The 13,095-nt window shown below is 38.1% G+C and overlaps 1 protein-coding gene across 1 annotated transcript in view; it reads left to right on the forward strand.

Annotated features, from left to right (window-relative positions):
* Window positions 1–11,606, forward strand: part of gpc5b (glypican 5b) — a 42,247-nt gene extending 30,641 nt beyond the window's left edge. Inside the window, exon 9 of the mRNA XM_026235773.1 lies at window positions 10,223–11,606. Coding sequence (XP_026091558.1) covers window positions 10,223–10,413 — 191 coding nt within the window. The 3' untranslated portion in view covers window positions 10,414–11,606. The remainder of the gene's footprint in view (window positions 1–10,222) is intronic.
* The last annotated feature ends 1,489 nt before the right edge of the window (window positions 11,607–13,095 follow it).

Below are 13,095 nucleotides of genomic sequence, written 5' to 3' on the forward strand. Positions count from 1 at the left end.
CTGATTCAAGAAGGACTGCGAGAGATACCTTTACACCCCCAGCCTCAAGCCTCTAGTGAAGGTCAAACAATACCAGAGTGTGTGTACGTTTATGCAAATTATTATCATTTTTGTCTCTTGAAAACTGTGTAAATGTAAACATCCACAATACAATACTATACAAATATAGTAGAAATAATGCAATACTAATACAAACAGGTCCAGGATGAATTGCAAACTGCAAATCATGACTGTTGTTTGTTTGTCACACACCGGGAGTTGCACTCATGTTACTGCGCTGGCATTCATGCGTGTCTGAGTACGTAATTATCAGATTAGTTTCCCAGAACCAGACATTGGAGCAGGCAAGCTCTGACAGCTTGGTAAACTCTGATTAATGTGACCTGATCTCATGTGAATGTGCTGTCGTTTGTTTGTCAGCACCTGCTTCTTTCTCCTTTATACAGTAAATATCTGTTTTCATATATTACAATCACAAGCAGCATTTTCTGGACTAGGTGTCAGCACAACTAATGCTAACATAATTCCAGATCAATTGCTTTTCTTCACCCTTTCCCCAGCAACACAGGTAGGGCAGAGGGGAGGAAGATTAGATTGACTCCCAAAGGTAAAACCAGTTTCCGCCTCCAGCTGCAGGAGATATTGCAGGTGTTGTGTCAGATAGAGTAAGTTTACTTAGCTTTAGCCCCTCTTAATAAAATCATTGTTCCTTTGACAAGGTGTTGGCCATGTCAGTGTTCGCAGGGTTTTCGATCAGGCTTACGTTTTTATTTGATAAGTTGTGCTACAGTATACTTAGTTTCCCAACTTACAGTTTATGGCGAAAAACTAAGCAAGTGCACTAGCTACAAGGATTATCCAGAAAAATACCTTTTTTTCCCACTAAATTTATGATGCCATTATTGATACATTTGAGTCTGGATTTGAAATGCATTATGTGAACATAAACTTAATCAACAGTTTTGGTGATTTTAGTATTTCGTAGTATTTCCCAGCTAACAGGGAACATTCTGACGACTTTTTGTAGTTGTATAAATGTTAGGACGAAAAGTTCTTAAAGTAATGTTTATGGAACATTCTTATAACATTTGCTATACATTTTCATAACGTTCTGAGATCAACATTCTTGGAACGTCCTTATGATGTTATGTTTACTCAAGGAACATTCAAAGAAAGTTTTTTAAAACCTTTAAATAATGGACATGTTTAATGTTCTTAGAATATTAAAAATAAAAAAGTGAAATAATGTTAAATTTGCGGTGAAAATAACGTTAGTAGAACATTGTAAGAAACGTTTTTGTAACCTTTAAATAAAATTATAAGCAGAGCAAGAAAACATGGACATTTTAACGTTCTACTAAAACTATAAATAAACGTTTAAGTAACGTTATATTTTGGGTAAAAAAAATGTATACAATGTTCTAAGAAACGATTTTGTAACCTTGACAATAAATATCTTGTGGGTATTCATGACAAGAAAACTGGATATTTTAGAAACATTTTGAAACAATTATAACCTAAACTCGATACTCTGGGGCGTTTACAAGATGGCCGCTGAGCTAGGACTTTCAGCAAAGTCCGGCTTTTTGAATGTAAAATTTGCGTACTAACCCTATTGTAATTTTTTTACACCAGCACTAAACACTTTTTCGGTATGTGAACATAACTTTATATTTTCTAGACACTATGATTATAAAGCAATGTTTCCAGAACAAAAAAAAATTATAGTTGGTACTACATACTATATAAAGAAATTGTAAATGTTTCAACAAATTGTATGTTGCTGACACATGGCCAGTTATTTAAAAGAAATTGCTCAATTTTGAGTAAAATGTCAACATTTTGCAGTTAGACCTTAAAAATGCGATGAATAAAAAATGTTATATTCTCGATCATTCATCACACTGAAAATGGAAGCTCACGTCAAATGCTTACAGAAAATTAGCATACTGTGCGCATTAAAATTACAAGAGTAGTATGTTAGCTTGCTCTTCTGAAGACTAGCATTAGTACACCATTAACACAGTTAACATGAATTGTTCTCAAAAATGTTCTGCCAATGTTTTCTTAAACATTCTTCCAGTAAAGTTAGTCAAATTTACGTGGTCTTTTAAAACATTCTCAAAACGATAAGATCCATTTAAACATTAATTAATCATAATTCATAGAACATTTTTCGGAAACATTACAACATTTTTAGAAGTTACTGATGGTGGAACATTCAAAAGTAACATTCCCATAATGTTTGCGCATTGATCAAACGGAATGTTCCCTCAATGTTTTCTCCAACATTTACATAACCAAGAAAAGCTAGACTTTTGGGGAACATTTAGACTAAATCCTTTCATAACTTAATGACCTGCAGAGGCCTGTTCCTGCAACAGCTATAGGTTCGTGGGAAAAATTCATAAAAGGCAATCATTCTTTCTGTCATGTGTGGTCATGCTTCACCTGCGTGTTTGATAGACAGAAGGTAAACAGTTTTACGGAGGCGTAATTATACTGTTTGCCTTAGACTTACGAATGAGCGGTAACATGCAAAGCAGTTAAGGGTCTAGGTACGTTGTGCCGTTGGCGCATGTTGGCCTTTATCTACTCACTGAGAGTAGAAACTATATGCATATTTACTATCTGTCTGATAAAACATTTAAACCTGAGATATAGTTCTAAAGATGTTTATCAGATTTTTGACTTAAAGTATAACATCTGCTCCACGCTGCAGCTTTTTCAGAGCAAGAACCACCAGTTAAACAGTAATATTGAGAAAATGTATTGCAATATAAAATAACTGGTTCCCTTTTGATTGTTTTTATTATTATTATTATTATTATTTTAATGTAATTTTTTCCTGTAATGGAAATGATGAATTTTCAGCACCACTACTTAAGACTTCCGTGTCACATGATCTTTCAGATATAATTCTAATATGCTGATTTACTGCATATTATTTACTTACTTGAAATAGAAATCGTTTTTTTTATATATATCATAAATGTCTTTTCTGTCACTTTTGATCAATTTAATGCATCCTAAATCAAATGAAAGGATTAATTGGTATTTCAAAAATCTTACATAGAGCAGTGCATGTTTTATGCTTTTTTTGTCCTTATTTATTTAAATAAACATCAACAATAACTCTTTATGTTTCTGGTTTCTTACTTGCTGATAGAAATAAACTTTTACACTGATGTAGCAATGATAATATTATGTTTAAAAAAAATTATGTTTAAACTAGGGCTGGGACAATGCGTCGAGGTCATCAATGACGTCAACGCAAAAAATACGTTGACGCAAAATATGCGCATCGATTCCAGGCGGCAAGGAAGTCGACCGGAAGTTGAAGTCGGCTGCGTGCTGCCATCTTGTAGCAGAACTTCACTTGCGTTAGCATTCCCATTGACTCCCATTCATTTTGGCGTCACTTTGACAGTGAATAACTTTACATCTGAGGCGTTTAAAGACTCTGTTTTTCCATTATTTATTTCTAAAGATACACAACAATGTATAAAGGGCTCCATTACCTTCTATGTTACATTATGGCCCCGTAGAAACAGTTTTTGTAAAAAATAGGCTAACGATTGCGTCATAACCACTCGGCTCTCTTTCGCATTACCGTACAGACAGGAGGAGAAGTTCGCAGGCAATTAACTTAATATGGCATACTGGCGTTACATTTTAAAATACTATACAAAATAATTAATCAGAATACTTACTCCTGCCAAAGAACTCCCCGCTCAAGCTCGCTGTCTCTGCAAGATTAACAATGGCAGTTTGCAGGCACAGCCAATAGAATATTTATATCTGTCAGACAGGTTGCTGATGTCGTCAAGCTTCGTTTGAGTCTGCGCGTCAGAAACGGAAGTGCTAAAAAATGCTAATGTTTCAATTGTCTCAGTTGAGTTCCAATGGGGTCTCTGTGTCCATTTCTTTTACTGTCTATGGATACATCCTCGATATCAAGAACACATCCGGGCACTTTCATGCGTCCTCTGGCGGCAGGCGGTTGATGGGGACAGGTGCTGATTTCATAAATGACACATATTCTAACAAATAAAATATTTAATTTCAGCATTTGTGTGTGTGTGTGTGTGAGAGAGAGAGAGAGAGAGAGAAAGAGAGAGAGAGAGAGAAAATAATCAGTGTTGTTTATTGTAGGTGTTGGTACTTGGTAGCTGGTTTTGAGGCCAGGGGTTGGTGGCTCCCATTTGAAGCACTGTGGTTCCAGGCCAGCCATGTTTACTGTCATGATGGATGACAAGGTTCCATCAAGTGCTAAACTGTTCCTGGTTTTGGTCTTGTTTAATCCCACCATGGAGAAAACCCCCTCAGCATAGGCATTTGAATGAGGGAGCACTAACACCAATGCAGCTTTTTAGAAATCCTCCCTGCTTATGTCCCTCACACCTTGATGGACACTGGAGTTCTCTTGTCTGCAGACTAAGCACCAGTAAAAAGAGCTAGTGGTTCCCTTTGTGATGAATTGCCATCGGGTTGACCACTTCTTCTTAAAGGAACACCTATAGGTGGCTGCTCTACTTAACCCTCTCTTTTTCCCTGTTTCCAGTGGGTTCTCCACTGTTTCCTCAGTCTCTTCCATGGACCCATCCTCTACTGGCACCCTAATTGCCTCCTCCACTGTCTTCTCCACAGTCTCCTCCTCTGACCTAGCCACCTTTTTAGGGAGCTGATCTTAGAGCAAAGCATGAAATGCTCCTTTGCCTCTTCCCTGACATCTTTGAAATAGACGAATGCAATAATCGATAATATACATTGGATAAAATATAATGAAATAGCTTATGCAAAACGTTTTCAAAATGGGGACCAGGAAGTTGTGCAGTAAAAAAATAAAAGGAAAGAAAAAACTAAAAATAATTCAAACTACTGCCATACAAGTATTATGGATAGCCCTATTATAGAAGTCTCTTATATAAAACTGTCAGAGTAGCCCCGCATCCTCTTCAACGTATAACGTTAGCTATAAAAATAATAGTGGGCTAATAATAGGCGCAAAAGCTACGGCCGACCACGTACGATGGCCAAAATTGCGTGGGGGTCGGGGTCATAATAACCATCAGACCAAAACATATCTTAGATTGTCTTGTCAAGTCAATGGAGTTGGACAAAACTGGGGGGGGGGCCGGGGGTCACAACATATATGTCTGAACACATATATTCCCCAGCAATGGTGAGATGACTTGCTGTAGTCATAGGATGCATACTGTCCTCTTCTGTAACCGTTACGTTACCTACTTCAACGAGAGTCTGAATCTGTTTTGCGAACGAGCCTGTGAAAATCTTACCCAGATACAGCAATGCTATTTTCTGATTGGCTGATCGGTGGCAATATATTTTTTTATTTGATTAGCTGGTGCGTGTCAGGGCCTTCGGGAAACTCACTTGATTCCTCTACCTGTTTCGCTGTTTAAAAAATAGCGCTGCAACTTGGTGGGCATTATTATCCTCGTAATGTCTCTGCGTGAGAAATACAAGGTGTGGCGTGTGAGCGTGTGAACGAGTTGAAATGCGTGGGTCTCACTCCCAATGCGTGAGACTTGAGAGCCCTGTAGGCCCTATGTGTTCAGTAAGCTTGTTTCAGTAAGCTATGTGTTTTCAAGGCTTCAAGGTTTTATTGAATGCTATCTCTATACAAGTGCAAAGTAATGCATTCTTAGTCAGTCTTTTATTTTGTAATTTTAAGAGCAATAAACATATATTGCAATGTTAAGGAATTCATGTTTTTTTCATTCAGATATGTAAATCAACATGTATAAATTGTTAGTAGTCAATTAATGGGGAGATAATCGAAATACAATCGGTGTGAAAAAATTAATCGTTAGATTAATCGATGCATCGAAAAAATAATCGCTAGATTAATCATTTAAAAAATAATCGTTTATCCCAGCCTTAGTTTAAACTATTTCACAAATATATTTCATTTTTACAACAGGTGATTCATGTTGAAAATAAAATAGTATTATTTTATTATCTCGTTTAATTAATAAATTATTCAATATTTTAAAATGACTAATATTTTAAATGTCTAAATATTTAATAAATATATATTTATATAACATTTTTATTTTTATCTAATTGTTTGTGTGTGTGTGTGTGTGTGTGTGTTTGTGTGTGTATATATATATATATATATATATATATATATATATATATATATATATATATATATATATATATATATATATATATATATATATATATATATATATACATGCTGTATATTGTATTTAAATTATATATTACTTATGTCTATTTATAAAAAACATTTATATTTTATATTATAATTTCATTTATATTTATTTTATAAGTATTATTGATCTTTTTTAAACTCTGTTATGCAGTGTTAGAGTGTAGAGGTGTTTGATTATCATTTTGAAAAACAAAATGATCGAAAATCCTGCACAGTTCTCATTTTGCTATATTCATACATACAGTATTGATATTAGGCATTCAAAAATGTACATATTGCCTACATATTGTACATTACAACCTGCTAATGCTGTTGTTTCCAGAGGCAAAAGAAAAAACAATATGCTAAATAATTTTTTTAGATTTAGATTTAGATTCTCTAACATTTTCACTTTCAGCCTCAGCAAGAATCCGCATGACTGCTACATATAATGTGTTTGATATTATTTAACAATTGTGATCATTCCCACACATCTTTCCTGTCAATGCCAACCAGCCTGCAAGCATTCTCTCTCCAGTCTGATACAAATCGGATAAATTTAACATTTTAATTGACATGAATAGATCTCCTCGAAGTGATTGTGAATAAATGAACTCTTTGTGTATTGTACACATGGCACAATGACTATTGTATGATAATCTCAGGTTGGATTTCACTGGGAACAGGTGTGACTGTTGTTTTCGTCTCACCTTGCCTTGTTATGTCTGGGTCAATTTTGTTGTAAAATTAGATAAATGGATGCCTCTGAAACATCAAACAATGAATGTGTTTGTTTGGGCCCAGACATCCTCGCGTTAAATCATTTGTTTGTGTCCGTATGGACACTATGCATCATTTCATTGTGACACGTTAATGTGTTGCCGTCTGTTGGTTTGTGTTCGCAAGTGTGGCAGCTCTCAGCTCATCTGGTGCTGATATATGGCCCTGCTCATCTGCTGTGCAATGCACATATGCTCAACCGAGAACATTATTGCGTGTAGATGCACAAAGTGCATTTGTCACCGAAAGCACAATGGATTTGCTCTCAAAGTGGTCTTTCTTTTTTTAAGGCGAGACACTGCAGGTGAATAGGGCAAAAAAAATAACTAATAGTTATCACCTTACTTACCCAGTTGATTGATTACATTGATTATTGCAAAAAAAATTATTGCAAACAAGTTTTCAAAAATGTTATGCTTAAATATGCAAATGAGGCATTATTTAATGAAATATTTGCTAATTTGAATAAATGTCTAGTACAAAATCTCTAGATGAAGTCAGTTTAAAAATTTTGGTTAATTCTTTTGACATATTAGAGTCAAATGTTTTTACAGAGGGAATTCTGGTTCTGGGTCGTGCGATGTCCACATTAGTGGTCCAGGAGCGCCATCTGTGGCTGGGTTTCTCAATGCCCCTGTGTCCCAGACCGGCCTCTTCGGCGATGCAGTCGAGATCTTGGCCCAGCAAGTCTCGGCTGCCCAGAAGCAGACTGAGGCGATCCGACACATCCTGCCCCGGCGGGCAGCTGCTGCTATCTCCACCCACCCTTCGTGCCGTTCACATTACAGGCCTGCTCAGTCGTACAGCCGACGAGCTGTCTTGAGCAATGCTCCCGGGAGAATGGCGACTCCCTCCCCTGACAGTGCAGCTGATTTGGAGGCGGTTCAGAGCCGCTCAGGTAGACCTGTTTGCCCCAAGAGGTAGTTAACACCATCACTTCGGCAAGAGCACCGTCTACGAGACACGCCTATGCCTTGAAGTGGAACCTGTTCGTGGAGTGGTGTTCTTCTCGCCGAGAAGACCCCCTGAAGATGCCCGATTGCGGTCGTGCTATCCTTTCTGCAGCAAGGGTTGGAGCGAAGGCTGTCTCCCTCCACCCTCAAAGTCCAGGTTGCCGCTATTGCTGTGTACCATGACCCCGTGAATGGGAAGTCTTTGGGTAAGCATGACCTCATCATCAGGTTCCTTAGAGGGGCCAGGAGGTTAAATCCATCCCGGCCCCCCTGTATACCCTCTTGGGACCGGTCTCTAGTGCTTAAATCACTACAGCAGGGCCCATTCGAGCCTTTGCATTCAGTTGAGCTAAAGTTTCTTTCATTGAAAACTCTGCTCCTGCTTGCACTGGCCTCCATCAAGAGGGTAGGGGACCTGCATGCATTTTCGGTCGACGATTCGTGCCTACGTGGACCAGACGCAAAGTTTCAGGACCTCAGACCAGCTCTTTGTCTGTTACGGAGGCCGGCAGAAGGGGAATGCCGTCTCTAAGCAGAGGATGGCCCACTGGATTGTGGATGCCATAACCCTGGCTTATCAGGCTCAGGATGTGCCCTGCCCATTCAGGTTGCTAGCTCACTCAACTAGAAGTGTTGCATCCTCCTGGGCGCTGGCTCGTGGTGCCTCGCTGACAGATATTTGTAGAGCTGTGGGCTGGGCGACCCCTAACATGTTTGCTAGGTTCTATAGCCTTCGAGTAGAGCTGGTATCCTCCTGTGTTCTCACCTCAAACGGGTAGTGGCACTGAGAGGCCCCGGTTAGTGTCGGCTTGCTAAAACTGCTTCAGAGTGTCCATACTGTAGACCCTGTTGAGATCCTCCATCACCCTAGGCAGCTGGATGAGGCGGAACGTCCGGCGCCAGGCCTTCATGATGAATCCGTGAGAACCATGGAAGGCTCTTTATCCATATTGAGACCTAAGCGGTACTCGTATGTGTATAGTCCACGGTATAGCCTTGGAGCCCGTGTTTCCACTGCAGACTTCTGCCTTCCCAAGAGGGTTTTAATCACCTCAAATTTCTCTGTATACTCCTAAATGGATGCTATATGTGTATTTGCCTCCGAGACCTCCTTCGGGAAGGATGGGGCTTCCGCAGCGTCCCGGCTCCAAGCGGACTGGGTACGTTTTCCCAGTGTTATCCAATCTCACCCAGTGAGGTAGTGCTTTGACAATGGTGAGTGGAGCTACTTGTTCTGAGCCCCAGCCTACACCTAATAGGGGCGCAGGCGGCTCGCACAGGGCACTGGAAGGGGCAGCACCCATGGCGCTTTGATAGGGATCCCATATTCGTCGGTCACCGACGTGGCGTCGAGAGTGACCGACTGAAAGGGAACATCTCGGTTATGTATGGTAACCCTCATTCCCTGAAGGAGGGAACGGAGACGCCACATCCCGGCGCCATGGTTGCTGTACCGCCGCTGAGCTGCCGGGTTCTCGGCTCAGCTCCTCAGTGAAAAACTGGTATGCATTGCACCTGCTGCCCTCTTATACTCACGCAGTGATCAGCGGTAGCTGGATGCAATAATTGCATGCCAATGTGCATTGGCTCATTTAGTTTACACTCGAAGTAGATTGGTCTATCGAAGCGATATCCCATATTCGTCGGTCACCGACGTGGCGTCTCTGTTCCCTCCTTCAGGGAACGAGGGTTACCATACGTAACCAAGACGTTCTTTCAAGAAGTGGAACCCAAAATTGTTCTTCTAGTGAGTCGTTAAAAAAAAACTCTTAACTCTTCCTTTTAAAACTCTGATCCTTTAAAAATAAAATGATTTTTATTGGCAATGATGGTTCCATGAAGAACTTCCACGGAAACTTTCCATTCTAGAAAAGGTTCATTATAGTGCAATAAGGTTCTGTACATTTTTTTTTACTTTAAATAAATGGTTCCTTTCACTATTTACTGAAAGGTTCTTGGGAAACCAAAAATGGATCTTTCATGAAATCATTGTGAAAACCCAATTTTAAAACCTTGGAACCTGAAATTACACTTTATTTATTTTTTATTTTTTTGGATGAGTTTAAGAACACATTCAAGTGCATGCAGGTAATGTGAAGTACGCAGAATGTTTTTGTGAGAAAATGGTTCTTCTTTTGCATCGCTACACCCTTAAAGATCCTTTATAGGGGTAAAAGTTTCTTCACACTGAGAGAAAATGATTCCCAAAACTATTCTTCTATTGCATTGCATTGAAAATCTTTAAATGTGATATCTGCATCTAATTCTTCCACATTTTGTTCATTTTTCTTGCTTCTTCCTACAGTGCTCACTAAAAAGGAAGTCCATGTACGGATTCCACCACAGGAAGCCATTATCCCAATCCAGCCCCCCAACTCCAGACCCAAACCGGGTGCGCACAGTAGTGGAGTCGTCCACATCCCAACCATCTCATCTGTCTTATTTCTTCCTCTCTTACTCAAAATACAGCTCCTTCTTTGGCCCGATGGATTCTGATGCACAGTAAAAAGACTGAACGATTCAAGCATGCATTTGCACTAGGCCCTTAGAAATCTGCACAGTTGTCTTCTGATCTCATCAGATGCTCAGTTAGTTCTCATTGCGACCCCCCACAGGATGTTACTATTCAAAAACTGATTTTTTGTTTGCTCTGGCCTGTTTGAAAGGGTTTTATGTAGTAGCTATTGAGTAGTGTAAGGAGACATCAATGTGTGATCAAGTTACACAATCATTTCTATGGCGGTTCTACTGTCATAATTCATAGTGCTGCTGTTTTGAAACTTTATTCAATACAGTTTTACAAATATGTTCTTCTGGTTCAGTACATTTTAGAGTAACACATCACAACCTGAATTAATTCACTCCTCCCTCCAGCAGGACTTATGTGGAAAGGCTGTTTTGTTTTTTTACATGCGTGAGTATTATTGTGGATTATATTCAAGAAAGAATGAGCTGTTTTAATTCTCGTATCACTGTACCTGGGTGAATTTTACAAAGGTTATATTTACCCCAGTATATATAAAATTACATTAATAATGAAATGATTTTAGAGTTAGGAAAATTTATACCAATTCTGCAAGATTAAGATTTTTCCCAATTCTTATTTCTGTAGTCTGAAAAATAAATAAATGAAATAAAATGTAAAAAATTCCCCAAAATACAGTAATGACAATTATAATTATTTGCATTACAGAGGAAAATCGACATAATTGGGATTAAAATAATACAAGTAATGCAATAAATAAATCTTAATTGTCTACCAAAAAGACAATTTTATTTTCTTCCCTTCGATTTTAAGATGGAAAATGACCCAGTTTTTGTAAGATTTACCCACCTTCTTGTGCAATTGGGCTTTCTTGTAAAAAGTCAAACTGTACATTTAACATATTTATACTGAAATATCTGTAAAAATGTGTGTATATGATAGTCGGGCTGTGCTTTTGAATAACTCTAGGACACTGAAACACTTTATTTTTAGTACAATCTTTCATAACACTGGCATGTAACCGTTCTAGATGCTACATTTTCCTACATATGCATATTGTTTATTTTGACTGCTCGCTGTGACGTCACAGTCTTAAACTTTCGTTTGGATTCATTAATGTCACTTTCCATGTAGCTCTGACTGCGCCGCTTATCATTTGTCACTGTAAGTGTACGCACATAAATCGATCAATAAAATATCATATTTTCAATGTTTCTTTTTGATCTCTCTCTCGCGCTCTCACTCTTGCTCTTTGAAATTTCATTTTAGTTTCTACACACAGAGTCACAGAGTCATCAGAGTTCCCTTCCCCTGAGATATAATGCATACTGACAGAAAGACAAAGGTTGTGCTGAAAGATACTCAATCTTCCAGCCTAGCATAATTTGGGACAAATATAATGTAATTTTATGGAAAACCATGTGAGTGAAATGCCTACAAAGCAAACTGTTAGCTTAAATATTCAGCAGCAGCAGTTTATTGTCTTATTGTGCTTATTGTCATTATGAAATAACTCTTCTTCTTTAAGCAGCTGTGTAACCCCATGTAATTGAAACAATTACAGAGCATCTATTTTTAAATTGAAACAATTTAAGAGCATTTAATTAGACGTGTCTTGACTGAAAAATAACAGGCTTTTGCAGCCGACTGTGTGCTCGGCTTCAGCCTACAACCGATTCATTTTGTTATACATTTCCATTTTAATGCACCTCAAAATCAATTGCAGTGTGAGTGTGGGATATATTATCTTATTATTTATTATTCGTTGTCTATTACAGTAGTCTGGGAAGGCTGCAGGGGGCGTCGGCTACCACCTCTTTATTCAGTCACAGGGCTGGACTTGTTCAGTAATGTTTGGAAATTCATTGGAAATTCGAACGAACGGATCGTTTCAGTGAATCGACTCACTTGATTCATCGCCTCAAAATGCTGCAAGTTTTTTTTTTTTTTTTTTTTTTTATGAAATACATTTTTACGTTTTACGTCCCAAAACACACCATTCAGATCTATGGATCCCGTTTCTGCCAATATTTATCTCACAATTCTGACGGTTTTCTCAGAACTGTGCAAGATAATTGTCTATTTTAGTTTTTGGCAGTGTAACTGATGAAAAGTTTTTTCTTACAATTCGGAGTTTAAATTTCGCAACAGACTTTTTTTCATCAGAAGTCCAAATTCTATTTTGAATCTCGGTTTGTTTTGTTGTTTGTTGTTTAATTTACTTTTTTCCATCATAGAAAAATAAAGTAGCCTTATTGCACATTTTTATTTCACAATTCCGTGTTAACACCTTGCGGTTCTGAGTTTAAATATCGGATTTTTCTTTCTTTCTTTCTTTCTTTCTTTGAAAATATTTCATGATAAAATGTCAGATTTGTGAGACATAAACTCAGAATTAAATGTATTCATGCATGCATTTATTTATTTTTATTCTATTTTTATTTATTGGCATATTATTAATTATATTTGCGGCCATCAATACAGACCAATTTTGGAGAAGCGAACCATCTCACACTCGTTTTTCTCCAAGGAATGCATCGCTTCTATCACAGAAAATGTTGCGAATCGATTCATACGAATCGTTCAAAGAAGCCGATTCAAAAGAACGATTCGCAAATCAGACATCACTTATTGTTCAGTGAGAACGGGACAGTAGAGAGACAGTCAGCAGCACAGCAGCAGCAGCACCGCTA

The sequence above is a fragment of the Carassius auratus genome, chromosome 47 (genome assembly GCF_003368295.1).
Source record: "Carassius auratus strain Wakin chromosome 47, ASM336829v1, whole genome shotgun sequence".
NCBI classification, from domain to species: domain Eukaryota; kingdom Metazoa; phylum Chordata; class Actinopteri; order Cypriniformes; family Cyprinidae; genus Carassius; species Carassius auratus.